The 15,884-nt window shown below is 43.6% G+C and overlaps 1 protein-coding gene across 8 annotated transcripts; it reads left to right on the forward strand.

Moving 5' to 3' along the window:
• Positions 1–9,661: 9,661 nt before the first annotated feature.
• LOC107223414 lies at positions 9,662–15,485 on the forward strand. 8 transcript variants are annotated; one of them, XM_046744394.1, is made up of 7 exons: positions 9,662–9,748; positions 11,343–11,572; positions 11,791–12,015; positions 12,431–12,605; positions 12,713–13,872; positions 13,994–14,550; positions 14,630–15,485. In XM_046744394.1, exons 2-7 carry the CDS (start codon positions 11,405–11,407, stop codon positions 14,931–14,933), a joined length of 2,589 nt encoding a protein of 862 aa, XP_046600350.1. In that variant the 5' UTR covers positions 9,662–9,748; positions 11,343–11,404; the 3' UTR covers positions 14,934–15,485. The 8 variants fall into 8 exon arrangements, with proteins under 8 accessions (XP_046600350.1, XP_046600349.1, XP_015518575.1 ...); XM_046744393.1 differs by lacking the exon at positions 9,662–9,748 and adding an exon at positions 10,177–10,293; XM_015663089.2 differs by lacking the exon at positions 9,662–9,748 and adding an exon at positions 10,468–10,779.
• Positions 15,486–15,884: the final 399 nt, after the last annotated feature.

Below are 15,884 nucleotides of genomic sequence, written 5' to 3' on the forward strand. Positions count from 1 at the left end.
CACACCTCGGAGCCGACGCGCGAACATCTCACGGGTAGTGGTCGTTAGTTTAAAAATACATTGAAACGCCAAGTTTAGTTCGGAAATTGCGTGAACCCCGGTCAGGTCCCCCTTAGCCGAGGGGTGGAATCCTCTGATCGGCTCACCCTTGACAGAGAAGCGAAGAATACCTCTCGCATTTTGAGATCGCAACTCGACATTGGAGTCTGAACCCTTCAAGATCCACACCTCGGAGCCGACGCGCGAACATCTCACGGGTAGTGGTCGTTAGTTTAGAAATACATTGAAACGCCAAGTTTAGTTCGGAAATTGCGTGAACCCCGGTCAGGTCCCCCTTAGCCGAGGAGTGGAATCCTCTGATCGGCTCACCCTTGACAGAGAAGCGAAGAATACCTCTCGCATTTTGAGATCGCAACTCGACATTGGAGTCTGAACCCTTCAAGATCCACACCTCGGAGCCGACGCGCAAACATCTCACGGGTAGTGGTCGTTAGTTTAGAAATACATTGGAACGCCAAGTTTAGTTCGGAAATTGCGTGAACCCCGGTCAGGTCCCCCTTAGCCGAGGAGTGGAATCCTCTGATCGGCTCACCCTTGACAGAGAAGCGAAGAATACCTCTCGCATTTTGAGATCGCAACTCGACATTGGAGTCTGAACCCTTCAAGATCCACACCTCGGAGCCGACGCGCGAACATCTCACGGGTAGTGGTCGTTAGTTTAGAAATACATTGAAACGCCAAGTTTAGTTCGGAAATTGCGTGAACCCCGGTCAGGTCCCCCTTAGCCGAGGAGTGGAATCCTCTGATCGGCTCACCCTTGACAGAGAAGCGAAGAATACCTCTCCCATTTTGAGATCGCAACTCGACATTGGAGTCTGAACCCTTCAAGATCCACACCTCGGAGCCGAAGCGCGAACATCTCACGGGTAGTGGTCGTTAGTTTAGAAACACATTGAAACGCTAAGCTTAGTTCGGAAATTGCGTGAACCCCTGGTCAGGTCCCCCTTAGCCGAGGAGTGGAATCCTCTGATCGGCTCACCCTTGACAGAGAAGCGAAGAATACCTCTCGCATTTTGAGATCGCAACTCGACATTGGAGTCTGAACCCTTCAAGATCCACACCTCGGAGCCGAAGCGCGAACATCTCACGGGTAGTGGTCGTTAGTTTAGAAATACATTGAAACGCCAAGTTTAGTTCGGAAATTGCGTGAACCCCGGTCAGGTCCCCCTTAGCCGAGGAGTGGAATCCTCTGATCGGCTCACCCTTGACAGAGAAGCGAAGAATACCTCTCGCATTTTGAGATCGCAACTCGACATTGGAGTCTGAACCCTTCAAGATCCACACCTCGGAGCCGAAGCGCGAACATCTCACGGGTAGTGGTCGTTAGTTTAGAAACACATTGAAACGCCAAGCTTAGTTCGGAAATTGCGTGAACCCCTGGTCAGGTCCCCCTTAGCCGAGGAGTGGAATCCTCTGATCGGCTCACCCTTGACAGAGAAGCGAAGAATACCTCTCGCATTTTGAGATCGCAACTCGACATTGGAGTCTGAACCCTTCAAGATCCACACCTCGGAGCCGACGCGCGAACATCTCTCGGGTAGTGGTCGTTAGTTTAGAAATACATTGAAACGCCAAGTTTAGTTCGGAAATTGCGTGAACCCCGGTCAGGTCCCCCTTAGCCGAGGGGTGGAATCCTCTGATCGGCTCACCCTTGACAGAGAAGCGAAGAATACCTCTCGCATTTTGAGATCGCAACTCGACATTGGAGTCTGAACCCTTCAAGATCCACACCTCGGAGCCGACGCGCGAACATCTCACGGGTAGTGGTCGTTAGTTTAGAAATACATTGAAACGCCAAGTTTAGTTCGGAAATTGCGTGAACCCCGGTCAGGTCCCCCTTAGCCGAGGAGTGGAATCCTCTGATCGGCTCACCCTTGACAGAGAAGCGAAGAATACCTCTCGCATTTTGAGATCGCAACTCGACATTGGAGTCTGAACCCTTCAAGATCCACACCTCGGAGCCGACGCGCGAACATCTCACGGGTAGTGGTCGTTAGTTTAGAAATACATTGAAACGCCAAGTTTAGTTCGGAAATTGCGTGAACCCCGGTCAGGTCCCCCTTAGCCGAGGAGTGGAATCCTCTGATCGGCTCACCCTTGACAGAGAAGCGAAGAATACCTCTCGCATTTTGAGATCGCAACTCGACATTGGAGTCTGAACCCTTCAAGATCCACACCTCGGAGCCGACGCGCGAACATCTCACGGGTAGTGGTCGTTAGTTTAGAAATACATTGAAACGCCAAGTTTAGTTCGGAAATTGCGTGAACCCCGGTCAGGTCCCCCTTAGCCGAGGGGTGGAATCCTCTGATCGGCTCACCCTTGACAGAGAAGCGAAGAATACCTCTCGCATTTTGAGATCGCAACTCGACATTGGAGTCTGAACCCTTCAAGATCCACACCTCGGAGCCGACGCGCGAACATCTCACGGGTAGTGGTCGTTAGTTTAGAAATACATTGAAACGCCAAGTTTAGTTCGGAAATTGCGTGAACCCCGGTCAGGTCCCCCTTAGCCGAGGAGTGGAATCCTCTGATCGGCTCACCCTTGACAGAGAAGCGAAGAATACCTCTCCCATTTTGAGATCGCAACTCGACATTGGAGTCTGAACCCTTCAAGATCCACACCTCGGAGCCGAAGCGCAAACATCTCACGGGTAGTGGTCGTTCGTTTAGAAATACATTGAAACGCCGAATTTAGTTCGGAAATTGCGTGAACCCCTGGTCAGGTCCCCCTTAGCCGAGGAGTGGAATCCTCTGATCGGCTCACCCTTGACAGAGAAGCGAAGAATACCTCTCCCATTTTGAGATCGCAACTCGACATTGGAGTCTGAACCCTTCAAGATCCACACCTCGGAGCCGACGCGCCAACATCTCACGGGTGGTGGTCGTTAGTTTAGAAACACATTGAAACGCCAAGTTTTGTTCGGAAATTGCGTGAACCCCGGTCAGGTCCCCCTTAGCCGAGGAGTGGAATCCTCTGATCGGCTCACCCTTGACAGAGAAGCGAAGAATACCTCTCGCATTTTGAGATCGCAACTCGACATTGGAGTCTGAACCCTTCAAGATCCACACCTCGGAGCCGACGCGCGAACATCTCACGGGTAGTGGTCGTTAGTTTAGAAATACATTGAAACGCCAAGTTTAGTTCGGAAATTGCGTGAACCCCGGTCAGGTCCCCCTTAGCCGAGGAGTGGAATCCTCTGATCGGCTCACCCTTGACAGAGAAGCGAAGAATACCTCTCGCATTTTGAGATCGCAACTCGACATTGGAGTCTGAACCCTTCAAGATCCACACCTCGGAGCCGAAGCGCGAACATCTCACGGGTAGTGGTCGTTAGTTTAGAAACACATTGAAACGCCAAGCTTAGTTCGGAAATTGCGTGAACCCCTGGTCAGGTCCCCCTTAGCCGAGGAGTGGAATCCTCTGATCGGCTCACCCTTGACAGAGAAGCGAAGAATACCTCTCGCATTTTGAGATCGCAACTCGACATTGGAGTCTGAACCCTTCAAGATCCACACCTCGGAGCCGACGCGCGAACATCTCACGGGTAGTGGTCGTTAGTTTAGAAATACATTGAAACGCCAAGTTTAGTTCGGAAATTGCGTGAACCCCGGTCAGGTCCCCCTTAGCCGAGGGGTGGAATCCTCTGATCGGCTCACCCTTGACAGAGAAGCGAAGAATACCTCTCGCATTTTGAGATCGCAACTCGACATTGGAGTCTGAACCCTTCAAGATCCACACCTCGGAGCCGACGCGCGAACATCTCACGGGTAGTGGTCGTTAGTTTAGAAATACATTGAAACGCCAAGTTTAGTTCGGAAATTGCGTGAACCCCGGTCAGGTCCCCCTTAGCCGAGGAGTGGAATCCTCTGATCGGCTCACCCTTGACAGAGAAGCGAAGAATACCTCTCGCATTTTGAGATCGCAACTCGACATTGGAGTCTGAACCCTTCAAGATCCACACCTCGGAGCCGACGCGCGAACATCTCACGGGTAGTGGTCGTTAGTTTAGAAATACATTGGAACGCCAAGTTTAGTTCGGAAATTGCGTGAACCCCGGTCAGGTCCCCCTTAGCCGAGGAGTGGAATCCTCTGATCGGCTCACCCTTGACAGAGAAGCGAAGAATACCTCTCGCATTTTGAGATCGCAACTCGACATTGGAGTCTGAACCCTTCAAGATCCACACCTCGGAGCCGACGCGCGAACATCTCACGGGTAGTGGTCGTTAGTTTAGAAATACATTGAAACGCCAAGTTTAGTTCGGAAATTGCGTGAACCCCGGTCAGGTCCCCCTTAGCCGAGGAGTGGAATCCTCTGATCGGCTCACCCTTGACAGAGAAGCGAAGAATACCTCTCCCATTTTGAGATCGCAACTCGACATTGGAGTCTGAACCCTTCAAGATCCACACCTCGGAGCCGAAGCGCGAACATCTCACGGGTAGTGGTCGTTAGTTTAGAAACACATTGAAACGCTAAGCTTAGTTCGGAAATTGCGTGAACCCCTGGTCAGGTCCTCCTTAGCCGAGGAGTGGAATCCTCTGATCGGCTCACCCTTGACAGAGAAGCGAAGAATACCTCTCGCATTTTGAGATCGCAACTCGACATTGGAGTCTGAACCCTTCAAGATCCACACCTCGGAGCCGACGCGCGAACATCTCACGGGTAGTGGTCGTTAGTTTAGAAATACATTGAAACGCCAAGTTTAGTTCGGAAATTGCGTGAACCCCGGTCAGGTCCCCCTTAGCCGAGGAGTGGAATCCTCTGATCGGCTCACCCTTGACAGAGAAGCGAAGAATACCTCTCCCATTTTGAGATCGCAACTCGACATTGGAGTCTGAACCCTTCAAGATCCACACCTCGGAGCCGAAGCGCAAACATCTCACGGGTAGTGGTCGTTCGTTTAGAAATACATTGAAACGACGAATTTAGTTCGGAAATTGCGTGAACCCCTGGTCAGGTCCCCCTTAGCCGAGGAGTGGAATCCTCTGATCGGCTCACCCTTGACAGAGAAGCGAAGAATACCTCTCCCATTTTGAGATCGCAACTCGACATTGGAGTCTGAACCCTTCAAGATCCACACCTCGGAGCCGACGCGCCAACATCTCACGGGTGGTGGTCGTTAGTTTAGAAACACATTGAAACGCCAAGTTTAGTTCGGAAATTGCGTGAACCCCGGTCAGGTCCCCCTTAGCCGAGGAGTGGAATCCTCTGATCGGCTCACCCTTGACAGAGAAGCGAAGAATACCTCTCGCATTTTGAGATCGCAACTCGACATTGGAGTCTGAACCCTTCAAGATCCACACCTCGGAGCCGACGCGCGAACATCTCACGGGTAGTGGTCGTTAGTTTAGAAATACATTGAAACGCCAAGTTTAGTTCGGAAATTGCGTGAACCCCGGTCAGGTCCCCCTTAGCCGAGGAGTGGAATCCTCTGATCGGCTCACCCTTGACAGAGAAGCGAAGAATACCTCTCGCATTTTGAGATCGCAACTCGACATTGGAGTCTGAACCCTTCAAGATCCACACCTCGGAGCCGAAGCGCGAACATCTCACGGGTAGTGGTCGTTAGTTTAGAAACACATTGAAACGCCAAGCTTAGTTCGGAAATTGCGTGAACCCCTGGTCAGGTCCCCCTTAGCCGAGGAGTGGAATCCTCTGATCGGCTCACCCTTGACAGAGAAGCGAAGAATACCTCTCGCATTTTGAGATCGCAACTCGACATTGGAGTCTGAACCCTTCAAGATCCACACCTCGGAGCCGACGCGCGAACATCTCACGGGTAGTGGTCGTTAGTTTAGAAATACATTGAAACGCCAAGTTTAGTTCGGAAATTGCGTGAACCCCGGTCAGGTCCCCCTTAGCCGAGGGGTGGAATCCTCTGATCGGCTCACCCTTGACAGAGAAGCGAAGAATACCTCTCGCATTTTGAGATCGCAACTCTACATTGGAGTCTGAACCCTTCAAGATCCACACCTCGGAGCCGACGCGCGAACATCTCACGGGTAGTGGTCGTTAGTTTAGAAATACATTGAAACGCCAAGTTTAGTTCGGAAATTGCGTGAACCCCGGTCAGGTCCCCCTTAGCCGAGGAGTGGAATCCTCTGATCGGCTCACCCTTGACAGAGAAGCGAAGAATACCTCTCGCATTTTGAGATCGCAACTCGACATTGGAGTCTGAACCCTTCAAGATCCACACCTCGGAGCCGACGCGCGAACATCTCACGGGTAGTGGTCGTTAGTTTAGAAATACATTGGAACGCCAAGTTTAGTTCGGAAATTGCGTGAACCCCGGTCAGGTCCCCCTTAGCCGAGGAGTGGAATCCTCTGATCGGCTCACCCTTGACAGAGAAGCGAAGAATACCTCTCGCATTTTGAGATCGCAACTCGACATTGGAGTCTGAACCCTTCAAGATCCACACCTCGGAGCCGACGCGCGAACATCTCACGGGTAGTGGTCGTTAGTTTAGAAATACATTGAAACGCCAAGTTTAGTTCGGAAATTGCGTGAACCCCGGTCAGGTCCCCCTTAGCCGAGGAGTGGAATCCTCTGATCGGCTCACCCTTGACAGAGAAGCGAAGAATACCTCTCGCATTTTGAGATCGCAACTCGACATTGGAGTCTGAACTCTTCAAGATCCACACCTCGGAGCCGAAGCGCGAACATCTCACGGGTAGTGGTCGTTAGTTTAGAAACACATTGAAACGCCAAGCTTAGTTCGGAAATTGCGTGAACCCCGGTCAGGTCCCCCTTAGCCGAGGAGTGGAATCCTCTGATCGGCTCACCCTTGACAGAGAAGCGAAGAATACCTCTCGCATTTTGAGATCGCAACTCGACATTGGAGTCTGAACCCTTCAAGATCCACACCTCGGAGCCGACGCGCGAACATCTCACGGGTAGTGGTCGTTAGTTTAGAAATACATTGAAACGCCAAGTTTAGTTCGGAAATTGCGTGAACCCCGGTCAGGTCCCCCTTAGCCGAGGAGTGGAATCCTCTGATCGGCTCACCCTTGACAGAGAAGCGAAGAATACCTCTCGCATTTTGAGATCGCAACTCGACATTGGAGTCTGAACCCTTCAAGATTCACACCTCGGAGCCGACGCGCGAACATCTCACGGGTAGTGGTCGTTAGTTTAGAAACACATTGAAACGCCAAGTTTAGTTCGGAAATTGCGTGAACCCCTGGTCAGGTCCCCCTTAGCCGAGGAGTGGAATCCTCTGATCGGCTCACCCTTGACAGAGAAGCGAAGAATACCTCTCGCATTTTGAGATCGCAACTCGCAATTAGAGCGTGAACCTTTTACGTCTCACACCTCGATATTGGAGACTGAACCTTTCAAACAGGTATTATACCTTGCTGACTTCTATTCGGAATAAAATTGCGATCATCTCATAGGTGGCAAGAATCTCTAGTTGAAAACTGCACCTGCCCCACGCTTTCGTCTCTAAGCAGGCCGTGCACCCGTAGAGTCGTTCCAGACGTTACGACGTTCTGGGCGACCCCTAAGTTTCACCGTGTACTTGTGCATGGTGACGCCAGTAGGCATATCCCAGGCCTATATCTCATCTTTATACGTACCTGCTCCGACGCCCGGCCAGGGTACCGGATTCAAGCAGTATTTATGGAGGTGAGACGAAGCTGGTGCACTGCGGTGTCTCGACACCCTGGTGGCGGCGGGTTGTACGTTTGGACTTTCACTGAATGTCCTAGTCGCGGGAACGTGACGTCTGGGGAGAGTCTGTGTTGGGGCAGAAGTGGCCGAAACTGGTTACTTGCCGGACCCAGATAAACTGTAGTAATATTTCTCATAAGAATAATTTTAAAAACAGTAGTGTTAAATTTAGTTGTTTATTCGTGGATTAGGCCTACTGGGGATACCACGGTAAAAAAAGCGCGCCGAATACTCTACCGCTTGCAGTGGCGTGGAAACGAGTATAATAATGATGCAAGTCCTTCCGAATTTATATCTTTCACGTCCGGCAGGATCCCGGACTGTCACTTTCATCTCTTGCCGTCACCTCATACTTCTCGTCTCGTTCCTCTATCTGTCACGTCTTTTCGTACTTACACATGGCTGAAAAGTATCTACTCACTACCATGTGCGACGCCCCACTACTCTCAGACCTCCTCTGAACATTCCCCCATCTGATATGTCTACATAAGGTCGGCCATCGATAGTCATTCCGGAAGTTTGTTGCTCCTATCGATTAAAATTTTTCTCGGTAATTTTTTTCCATTGAAGCTGAAATCTCAAGCTCTCATCTCAATCCAATTTCATGTATCAATCCCTGTGGATTTACTAGTTCGAAGAGAAAACAATTAACATAGTCCAAATTCGACTCATATCCTAATCAAGCTTTATTTGACATCAAAAAACTGTTTCGAAATCAAAGTAGTGTTAAACTTTCCTACACGGGTGGCCCAAATCATTCTTTCGATGCTCCATAACCATCAATGAACCATTTCTCATGTTATAAATGTAGAATATTGATTATACATTTTTCCTTCAATATATTTGCAAATTACTGATTACTTCGTCGGAAAAGTGAAACAATCGTTAATTACTGCTTGCATGATTTTTAGTTCTCGAAACCCTACAATTAAGCGATTAGAAATGGATGAATTTGGCCATCGGTATGGAAAAATACTTGCAAATCTTGTTTTTATCAAATTTGTTATTTTTTACCTGAAACGAGTTTTGATTATTAAATAAATATATTTCGACGATGTTAAATTTTTATCCTTTGGGTAGGACCAGAACGCTTCGTTAGTATCTTCCAGAATCAGTTTTATACTCTCGATATATATGATAAGCTACAAGTTTTGAACATTGTAATGCATTCAGTTGTAATAAATTTGAAGTTGATACAATCATCCTATGACCGAGAGATCTTCCAAATACCGTACACAGGTTTCTTTTTGTATATCATAGTGCAAAATTCGCTATTGTTCCATATTATATCGTGCCAGAAAAAAAATTCTTTAATTGTACCGTCCATTTCGATGGTGTCGAGAACTGAGATCCACCCAACACTAGACATGAAGTTATTATCATTACTATAGTTTGCCTTACTAAAGTCAAATCTGGTCAAGTTGGTTAACAAGTTGCTGTAACAGTTACCATGAAGCGCCTCCCGCACGCATTGCGTATGACTGCATTATAAAACCGCACTATTGATGTGAATTTTTGATCCTTTGATGTATAAGAAAAAAGTTATTATTATTATCATTTTGTGTTTCAATTCAATGAAAATAATATTGTGTGATGAATTCCTGATTTCGTGATTCACCTCTTCGTACTCATTCCAGTACATACGTTCGGTTATAATTTTCATGTCTATACATACGTAGCTTTTATCTACACACCGGTTGTACAAGAATACTTCAATAGCTCAGCTACGAGGCGTCTAGACTCTAAGCGGGGAATCACCAAGGAAAATTGTATTTAGACGCTAGCTCTATCCGACGGTGAAAACAGGTACTCAATGCCACTATCCGTTTTTTAAAAGAACGGTTCTTTTTTCCAGTGATGAAACTCCACGCACAAACAGCATGCCAAAAGCCACCATCAGCAGCCATGTTACAAAAACTGGCAGCAGAGATGTGTAGGCTCTCTGCTGATAGCACGGAAAATTCCCTAGGAGTGAGATACAGCGGATACAGAATGGAGACTAGGCTGATGGTATAGGTATGATAGACTAGATATGATAGATATAGATATATACCGTTAAGATAACCTGCTCATCGAAGTTTTTGACAGTTCATAACTCGTGTAAAGTGTGTAAACGGTGGATCATCTCCACAAGATCTCAAACTGTCTCAAAATTGTGAGCCCTCGCTTGATGTTTATGGATTTTATTGACTTAAACATTTGAGGATTCCGTTAAAATAAAACAATTATCACGCCCGCCATGGAATGCTAGTAAACATCTCAATCATTTTTATTCGCATCTTTCTTCATTTTTGAGTGTTATTCAGGATTGTTGATTCCGAAAAATCAGCTGTTCGGATCTGATTTATGATTGGCTCACCCCGAGTGGGCAGCACTGCAGACGGCGAAGACGAGAACCACGGTTTTGCCTCATCTGAGTCATTCCCCACCCTACTAGTTTCCGGACCTGTATGTAAGACCGTCAATTCTTACCAACTTCACCTCAGAATATTACGATGACGGCGTTGCTCTTAATGAAATCTAAAACTACTAAAGAACAAATTTTCGAGGACAAATTTTTTGTAAGCTCCTCCATTAGAGATGGGTCTCCTTTTTACTATTAAGCGGGAATCCATTATCGAATCGGTACTACAAGTATGGCGCTGGTATACGTATGATACACGATGAATGACTTTTCATTCGATTCACTCCGAGAGTGAACTGCCTCTCGAATGAAAGTAGGTACATATCTGTATTAATTCGTATAAACATGCCTGACAAAGGAAGGATGAAAGTACGCGCATCGAGCGGCCTTGACACGTCAAATGTTGTCCGCTAGCAATCAGCTGGCCGTGCCATTTGTTGCCAAACAAATGGAATTCACCAATCCCGGGTAGTGAAAATAAAGAAAACAAAGGGGGGAAACGCTAAAACAAAATAATACAACGATGAAAAGTTGCACATCGCCACGCCATTCGCAGCAACGAAGTAATGTTAAACTTTCGCTGAAATTGACAAGTAAATTAATACCAAGAACAAGAACGAGAAACCTTACGAAAAAACTACTAGTAAGCTTTGAACGATTTGACGTATTCATTTATGCGACCAAAGTGTCGTCTAGCTTGCAGTAATTATTTACAATTTACAATAGGTGACTGCAATGTTTCAGTGTCATTGAACGCGAAACGGGAGGGAATTACGTGTATCAGAAGTCTTATTCATAAAATTTTACTTCTGAATAACGCCTTATGCGTATTTTGCATCCATGCAGTCGTTATATATCTGCGGTGCTATTTACGTTCAGCTTCTTTGTTCATTACTTCAACTACATCCAGTCATACTGCCACACAATTTCACAGTTTTATTCACTTTCATGTCAGATAAACTTCTCAATTGTAGAAACGATTGTACACTTTTGCCTCGATCAGTTTGAACTGTTGATATAATCAATGCGACCTTACTGCAGTGTAATTTATTGAGAATTAGCTTATTATTCACATATTAAATTAAGTATTTAAACGATAATAATCATTGTAATAGTTATTATTTGACAATTCTAATGCCACGTTAAAGAATTAAATATTGGTTGCGCTGTTTTAAAACTTCTTTAATATTAATAATCCAATTACAGATGGCATAAAGAAGCGACTCTACGCTACATCGGCACAGACTTCATAAAGAGAACAATTCATCATGGCTGACAATGAACAGACTTATTACGATTTTGGGAACTCTGAAAGTATCGAAAATTTTTTCAACGACGGTTGGACAATAATTGGTGGAAATTGTTCAAAGAAAGATGATTCCGACGAAGGCAGTAATAACGACATGTCTGTCAGCGACGCTCAGGATACTTTTGGGGTAAGACTCATTGTATAGATCAAGACTTTGTAATTCTGAACTGTCAATAATCACAGCTACGATAATGTCAGTACTTATTAGGGTGATATATTGCTCTCAGGAGAGATTTGCAAGTTGTCGTAGCTTTTACTTCGTTTTATAAAGTACTCGATTCGGAATATTTAAATTGCAGTAATGAAATTTCAATTGACTTCAAGTAATAAACTATTCTCACACAGAGTATAGAAGTGCTTTCGTCACCTGATACCGATGCTGTGGATAATGAAACGAGAAGCGATGATGACAAACCAGTTGAAGATTCTGATGGTATATCGGTAATAACTGATTGCGATTGTGATCAGTTAATTGCAACAAAGAAATTTGGAGAAATCAATGGTTGCCGAAACCATTTGTGCAGTACGATTAACAAATTTGAAAAGACTGGAGAAAAATCAAGTCCGCAGGTATTTTCTATGTTGAAAATTAATTAAACAGTAAAACAGAGAATTTTATATTATTTCGTCAGAGAATATCTTTGTTTTCACAGCAATGTCTGCAGTAAATATTATGATGTAGTTCAATATAATCTATCGCCGAAACAATTTTAATATTGGAATTTAGTTCAGGAAAAAGTGCTGATATCCCATTCTAAAACTGGATTAATCTTTCCCTAAATACTCGTAGAAATTTATGCAACCAATTACCAAGCTGCTAATAGCTTGTTTACAATTTTATCACCACTGATCCATAAATTTGCAAAACCTCTATTATTGCCATATTAAGAACAATACATACTTTTACATCAATATATTTCACATAACACAGATCCTCACATTCACATGCCTATGTAACAAAATATTTCAAAACTGGTTTTTTTAGGTTGGAACGATTTTGAACTTTGTAATTGCCTGTTCATTGGCAGCTATCATTGGACTTGGTGCAGGCCGCATCCTTAGAATGGATGACGAGTGTCCTATTACGAGTGCCATTGATTTTCATACTATAAAGGCAGAAAGTGACATGTTGATTAATCGAATAAAAGAATTAAACGAAGGTAAGCTAGAGCAGATAGAATATAACTGTACTCATGCATGGGTGACAAACTACAAGAGTTTTTTTAAGTGACTGACAGCATTATTTGTAATTTTTTTTTTTTTACAGTTAAAAACGTTCTCGTCGAAATAAAAGCCAGTATTCCGCAAGTGAAACGAGCACAAGAAAAACTACCCATCCGGGGATCTAAATCAAGAACAAAACGTTTCCAACAACGTGAGAAACATTTTAAAATTTCAGACACTTACATCTTCGATCCAGATACTACGATCTTGGAACAATTACAAATATCACTGAACACATTGTGCTCTGTTATTGATGATATCAACCCAGAGAATGACTTTATAAGTTTAGACGCATCCAAGACACAAAGCATTGTTACTGATTTGATTGAATTTAAAAATATTGTACACACTGTTGTGAAAGAACTTGGTAATACAGAAAGGCCAAAGCAGATGGAGTTTTTGAGAAATGCTGAAACGAGGATAAGAGATGTTTGCGAATCGCTGCTCACCGATTTAACTTATACCATACATGGATTGACTATGAAAATTCATCATAAATTAAACAAAGTTAGGCACAAGTTGAACAAGAGATTGTGCTTGTTGAAAACGTCTGGATCGTTGGATGAAAAGGTGTCTCAATCCTTAGAAGAAAATAATTCTTTTCTAAAGAGCTGCGACAGAGTATTAAACGTTACCTTAAAGCCAAATGCACGTTCTATAGAAACAAAAGAAAAACGAATATCGAATCGAAAAATTTACCCGAAGACTACAGGTAAAGCAATAGCAAGCTTATCCGAAAACTCGTCTTCTGGAACTGAAAATGATTTTTCAAAAGATTACTCTAGCGACAGTTCAATGCCAGATTTGACTTACAATTACAATAAAAATATTGATTTTTGGAAAAAAAAACCAAATGTTCGCCTAGAAGGAAAAGACACTAAACAAGAGTCCGGGAGAATTCTGTTAGAGAATGGCATAAAACGGGGTAAGAAGAGAACCAAGATTATGAAATCAAGCAGAGATTCGCAAAGCTGTAAAAATTCTGTGATGGAAATACTAGTGCCAGCAGAAACTTGTCCTATGAGTCAAAACCTTTGGGTTGAATTAGAATCTATTTGCGATAAAATGGTCAAGCCTGAAGTACCAAATGCAAAAGAAAAACCGTTGTATTCGACCATTTTAAAATCAACAAGCAATGCTGTGCCATCTGAGCAGGGAAAATTGGATGAGGAAAAACCACATAGTGTCAAGTTCCCAAGCGAGGTAAGAAATTGATGGTTTGCGAGCATTTTATTTGTAATTTACACCTTGGGAAATCGTGTGAATTGATTCGTTAAGTAATTTGCTCTCCTTCTGAATGTTGTTTTCAATTTTGTATACAAAGGTGAGCGCCGAAGAAAAGGATAACTTGCGCGAGACAAAGCACGATGTCACCCCAAGTGAAAGTGATATTAATGTATTACAGAATGTCAAGATCATGAAAGAGCAGTGGAATGCTAACATTCGCCAGTCGGTTGTACAACATGATGTGGCTCCAGGATTCCAAGAATCTCCATTATGCGAAGAAATTTCAGAAGAGGTATACAAAGAAAAGCTGTTACAAAGCAATGAAAAAATTCCTTCATCGAACGGGTCTCTCAAACTCTGTCGAAAGGGTGAAAAATGTTCCAATGATTCTACTACATCAACTCAATCAAAGAAAAAAGTGGTATCTAATGACGAAAACAAAGATAATAACAAAAAACGCAAGAAGAAGCGCGGTAAAAAGTGGATAAAAACACAGAACAATTATGATACTGAAGATTTAAAAAAAGTTATGTATAACGAAAAAACTTTGCCGCCTCCGAAGATGAGGCCTACGAAAATTCAAAAAGATTCAAAAAAGCAAAACACCAATCAAAAGAGTAGTGGTCAGTTATCAGGCGATTGGCAACTACAAAGGTAACATGATTTACAAGAACTTACTCTAAATCGACCAGTATTTTGTATTCCTATAAATGTGTAAACTCGAAATTTACAGATCTCATGCTCGGGAGATGCATCGCGATGGTAATCATCGCTCTGAATGGTTCTTCGAACGTGCTTCTTCGCGTCAAGATGCTCGAGAAAAGGTTTTTGCGAAAGTTGGTTCTAAATGTTATGGACCAGACAAATGTCGATCGAATTCCAAAGAACGAATAGATGATGAAGAGTCTTACGATTACTGGGTCCAACCAAAGGAGACAAGAGATCGAAAGCATTGGGGTGGCCGTGCCGGTTTCACGGCAAAAAAGATGGTCAAGATGCTTCATCGAAAAAATATAATGCAAACGAAACACCATTGAGTTACGAAGTCTAAGAAAAAACTAAATGCATATAATACCTATTCTTTAATTCTTGTTCAAAAATTTGTACTTTAAAATCTATACTATATTTTATTCTACTAAGCGTTCAAACATATGGCTGTTATTATACAATAAGTAAGGAAACAAATACTTAGAGAAAAACCGTCTATACAGAGAAAAGAAAAAATTCCAGAAGCTCTCTTGGTGGTTAATATTTTCTCAGTTGAATTGTGCGATAAAATTAGTAATGATGCATTTATAAATTGTTTAAAAAATTTTGACTGTTTTTCGGTAGACCCTTCATTTTGAAATTCCTGAATGAATCATTATTATTTTAACGAAAAAGTTGATTTGTATTTCTGCAATTGTCCATTCAAAATTTAGGCATATTGGATACACTAGTCGGAGTAACTAATATTCGTTAATATCGAATCTTTTTTTAAAGAAGTGCTCAACTAAATGATCGCTAATTCAATAATATGGAAATGCCAATATACCTTATAAAATGCTCAGCATTACCTTTTGGCATCTACACAGAGATATGATGATGGTATTATCTATATTTATACAATATAACTTGAAATAAAAATTTATTATTGAATAATCATCTTGCACGAAAGAATATTCATATGGTATCGAGAAGTTATTATGGAAATACACCTATTCTGGTCATTCATTCCACCAAACCGTTAAGTGGAAGCAATTTTTCAACGTGAATGATCTTTCAAATTCAGGAGAAATCACTAAATCAGCTTGAATGAAATTTGGTTGGAAAATCTAATGTTCAGTAAAGAAGGGCTACATAATTTTGCGAACTTCTACGAACTCCGAAAATTGTAGCCACTGAGCCTTCGGAAAGTCGATTATTCCTGTAATTTCTGACAAAACTTTCGGAAGCTTCATTACTTCCCAATTGGAAAACACTCATCTTTTTTCCAACAGAAAAACAAA

This window comes from Neodiprion lecontei, chromosome 6 (genome assembly GCF_021901455.1).
Source record: "Neodiprion lecontei isolate iyNeoLeco1 chromosome 6, iyNeoLeco1.1, whole genome shotgun sequence".
NCBI lineage: Eukaryota > Metazoa > Arthropoda > Insecta > Hymenoptera > Diprionidae > Neodiprion > Neodiprion lecontei.

Excerpts from the sequence above, each read along its gene's own strand:
- LOC107223414 (XM_046744394.1), top strand. The coding sequence starts at position 11,405 with ATGGCTGACAATGAACAGACTTATTACGATTTTGGGAACTCTGAAAGT. Across the intron at positions 12,606-12,712 it reads AATAAAAGAATTAAACGAAG|TTAAAAACGTTCTCGTCGAA; the intron begins GTAAGCTAGAGC and ends TTTTTTTTACAG. Across the intron at positions 13,873-13,993 it reads GTGTCAAGTTCCCAAGCGAG|GTGAGCGCCGAAGAAAAGGA; the intron begins GTAAGAAATTGA and ends TTGTATACAAAG.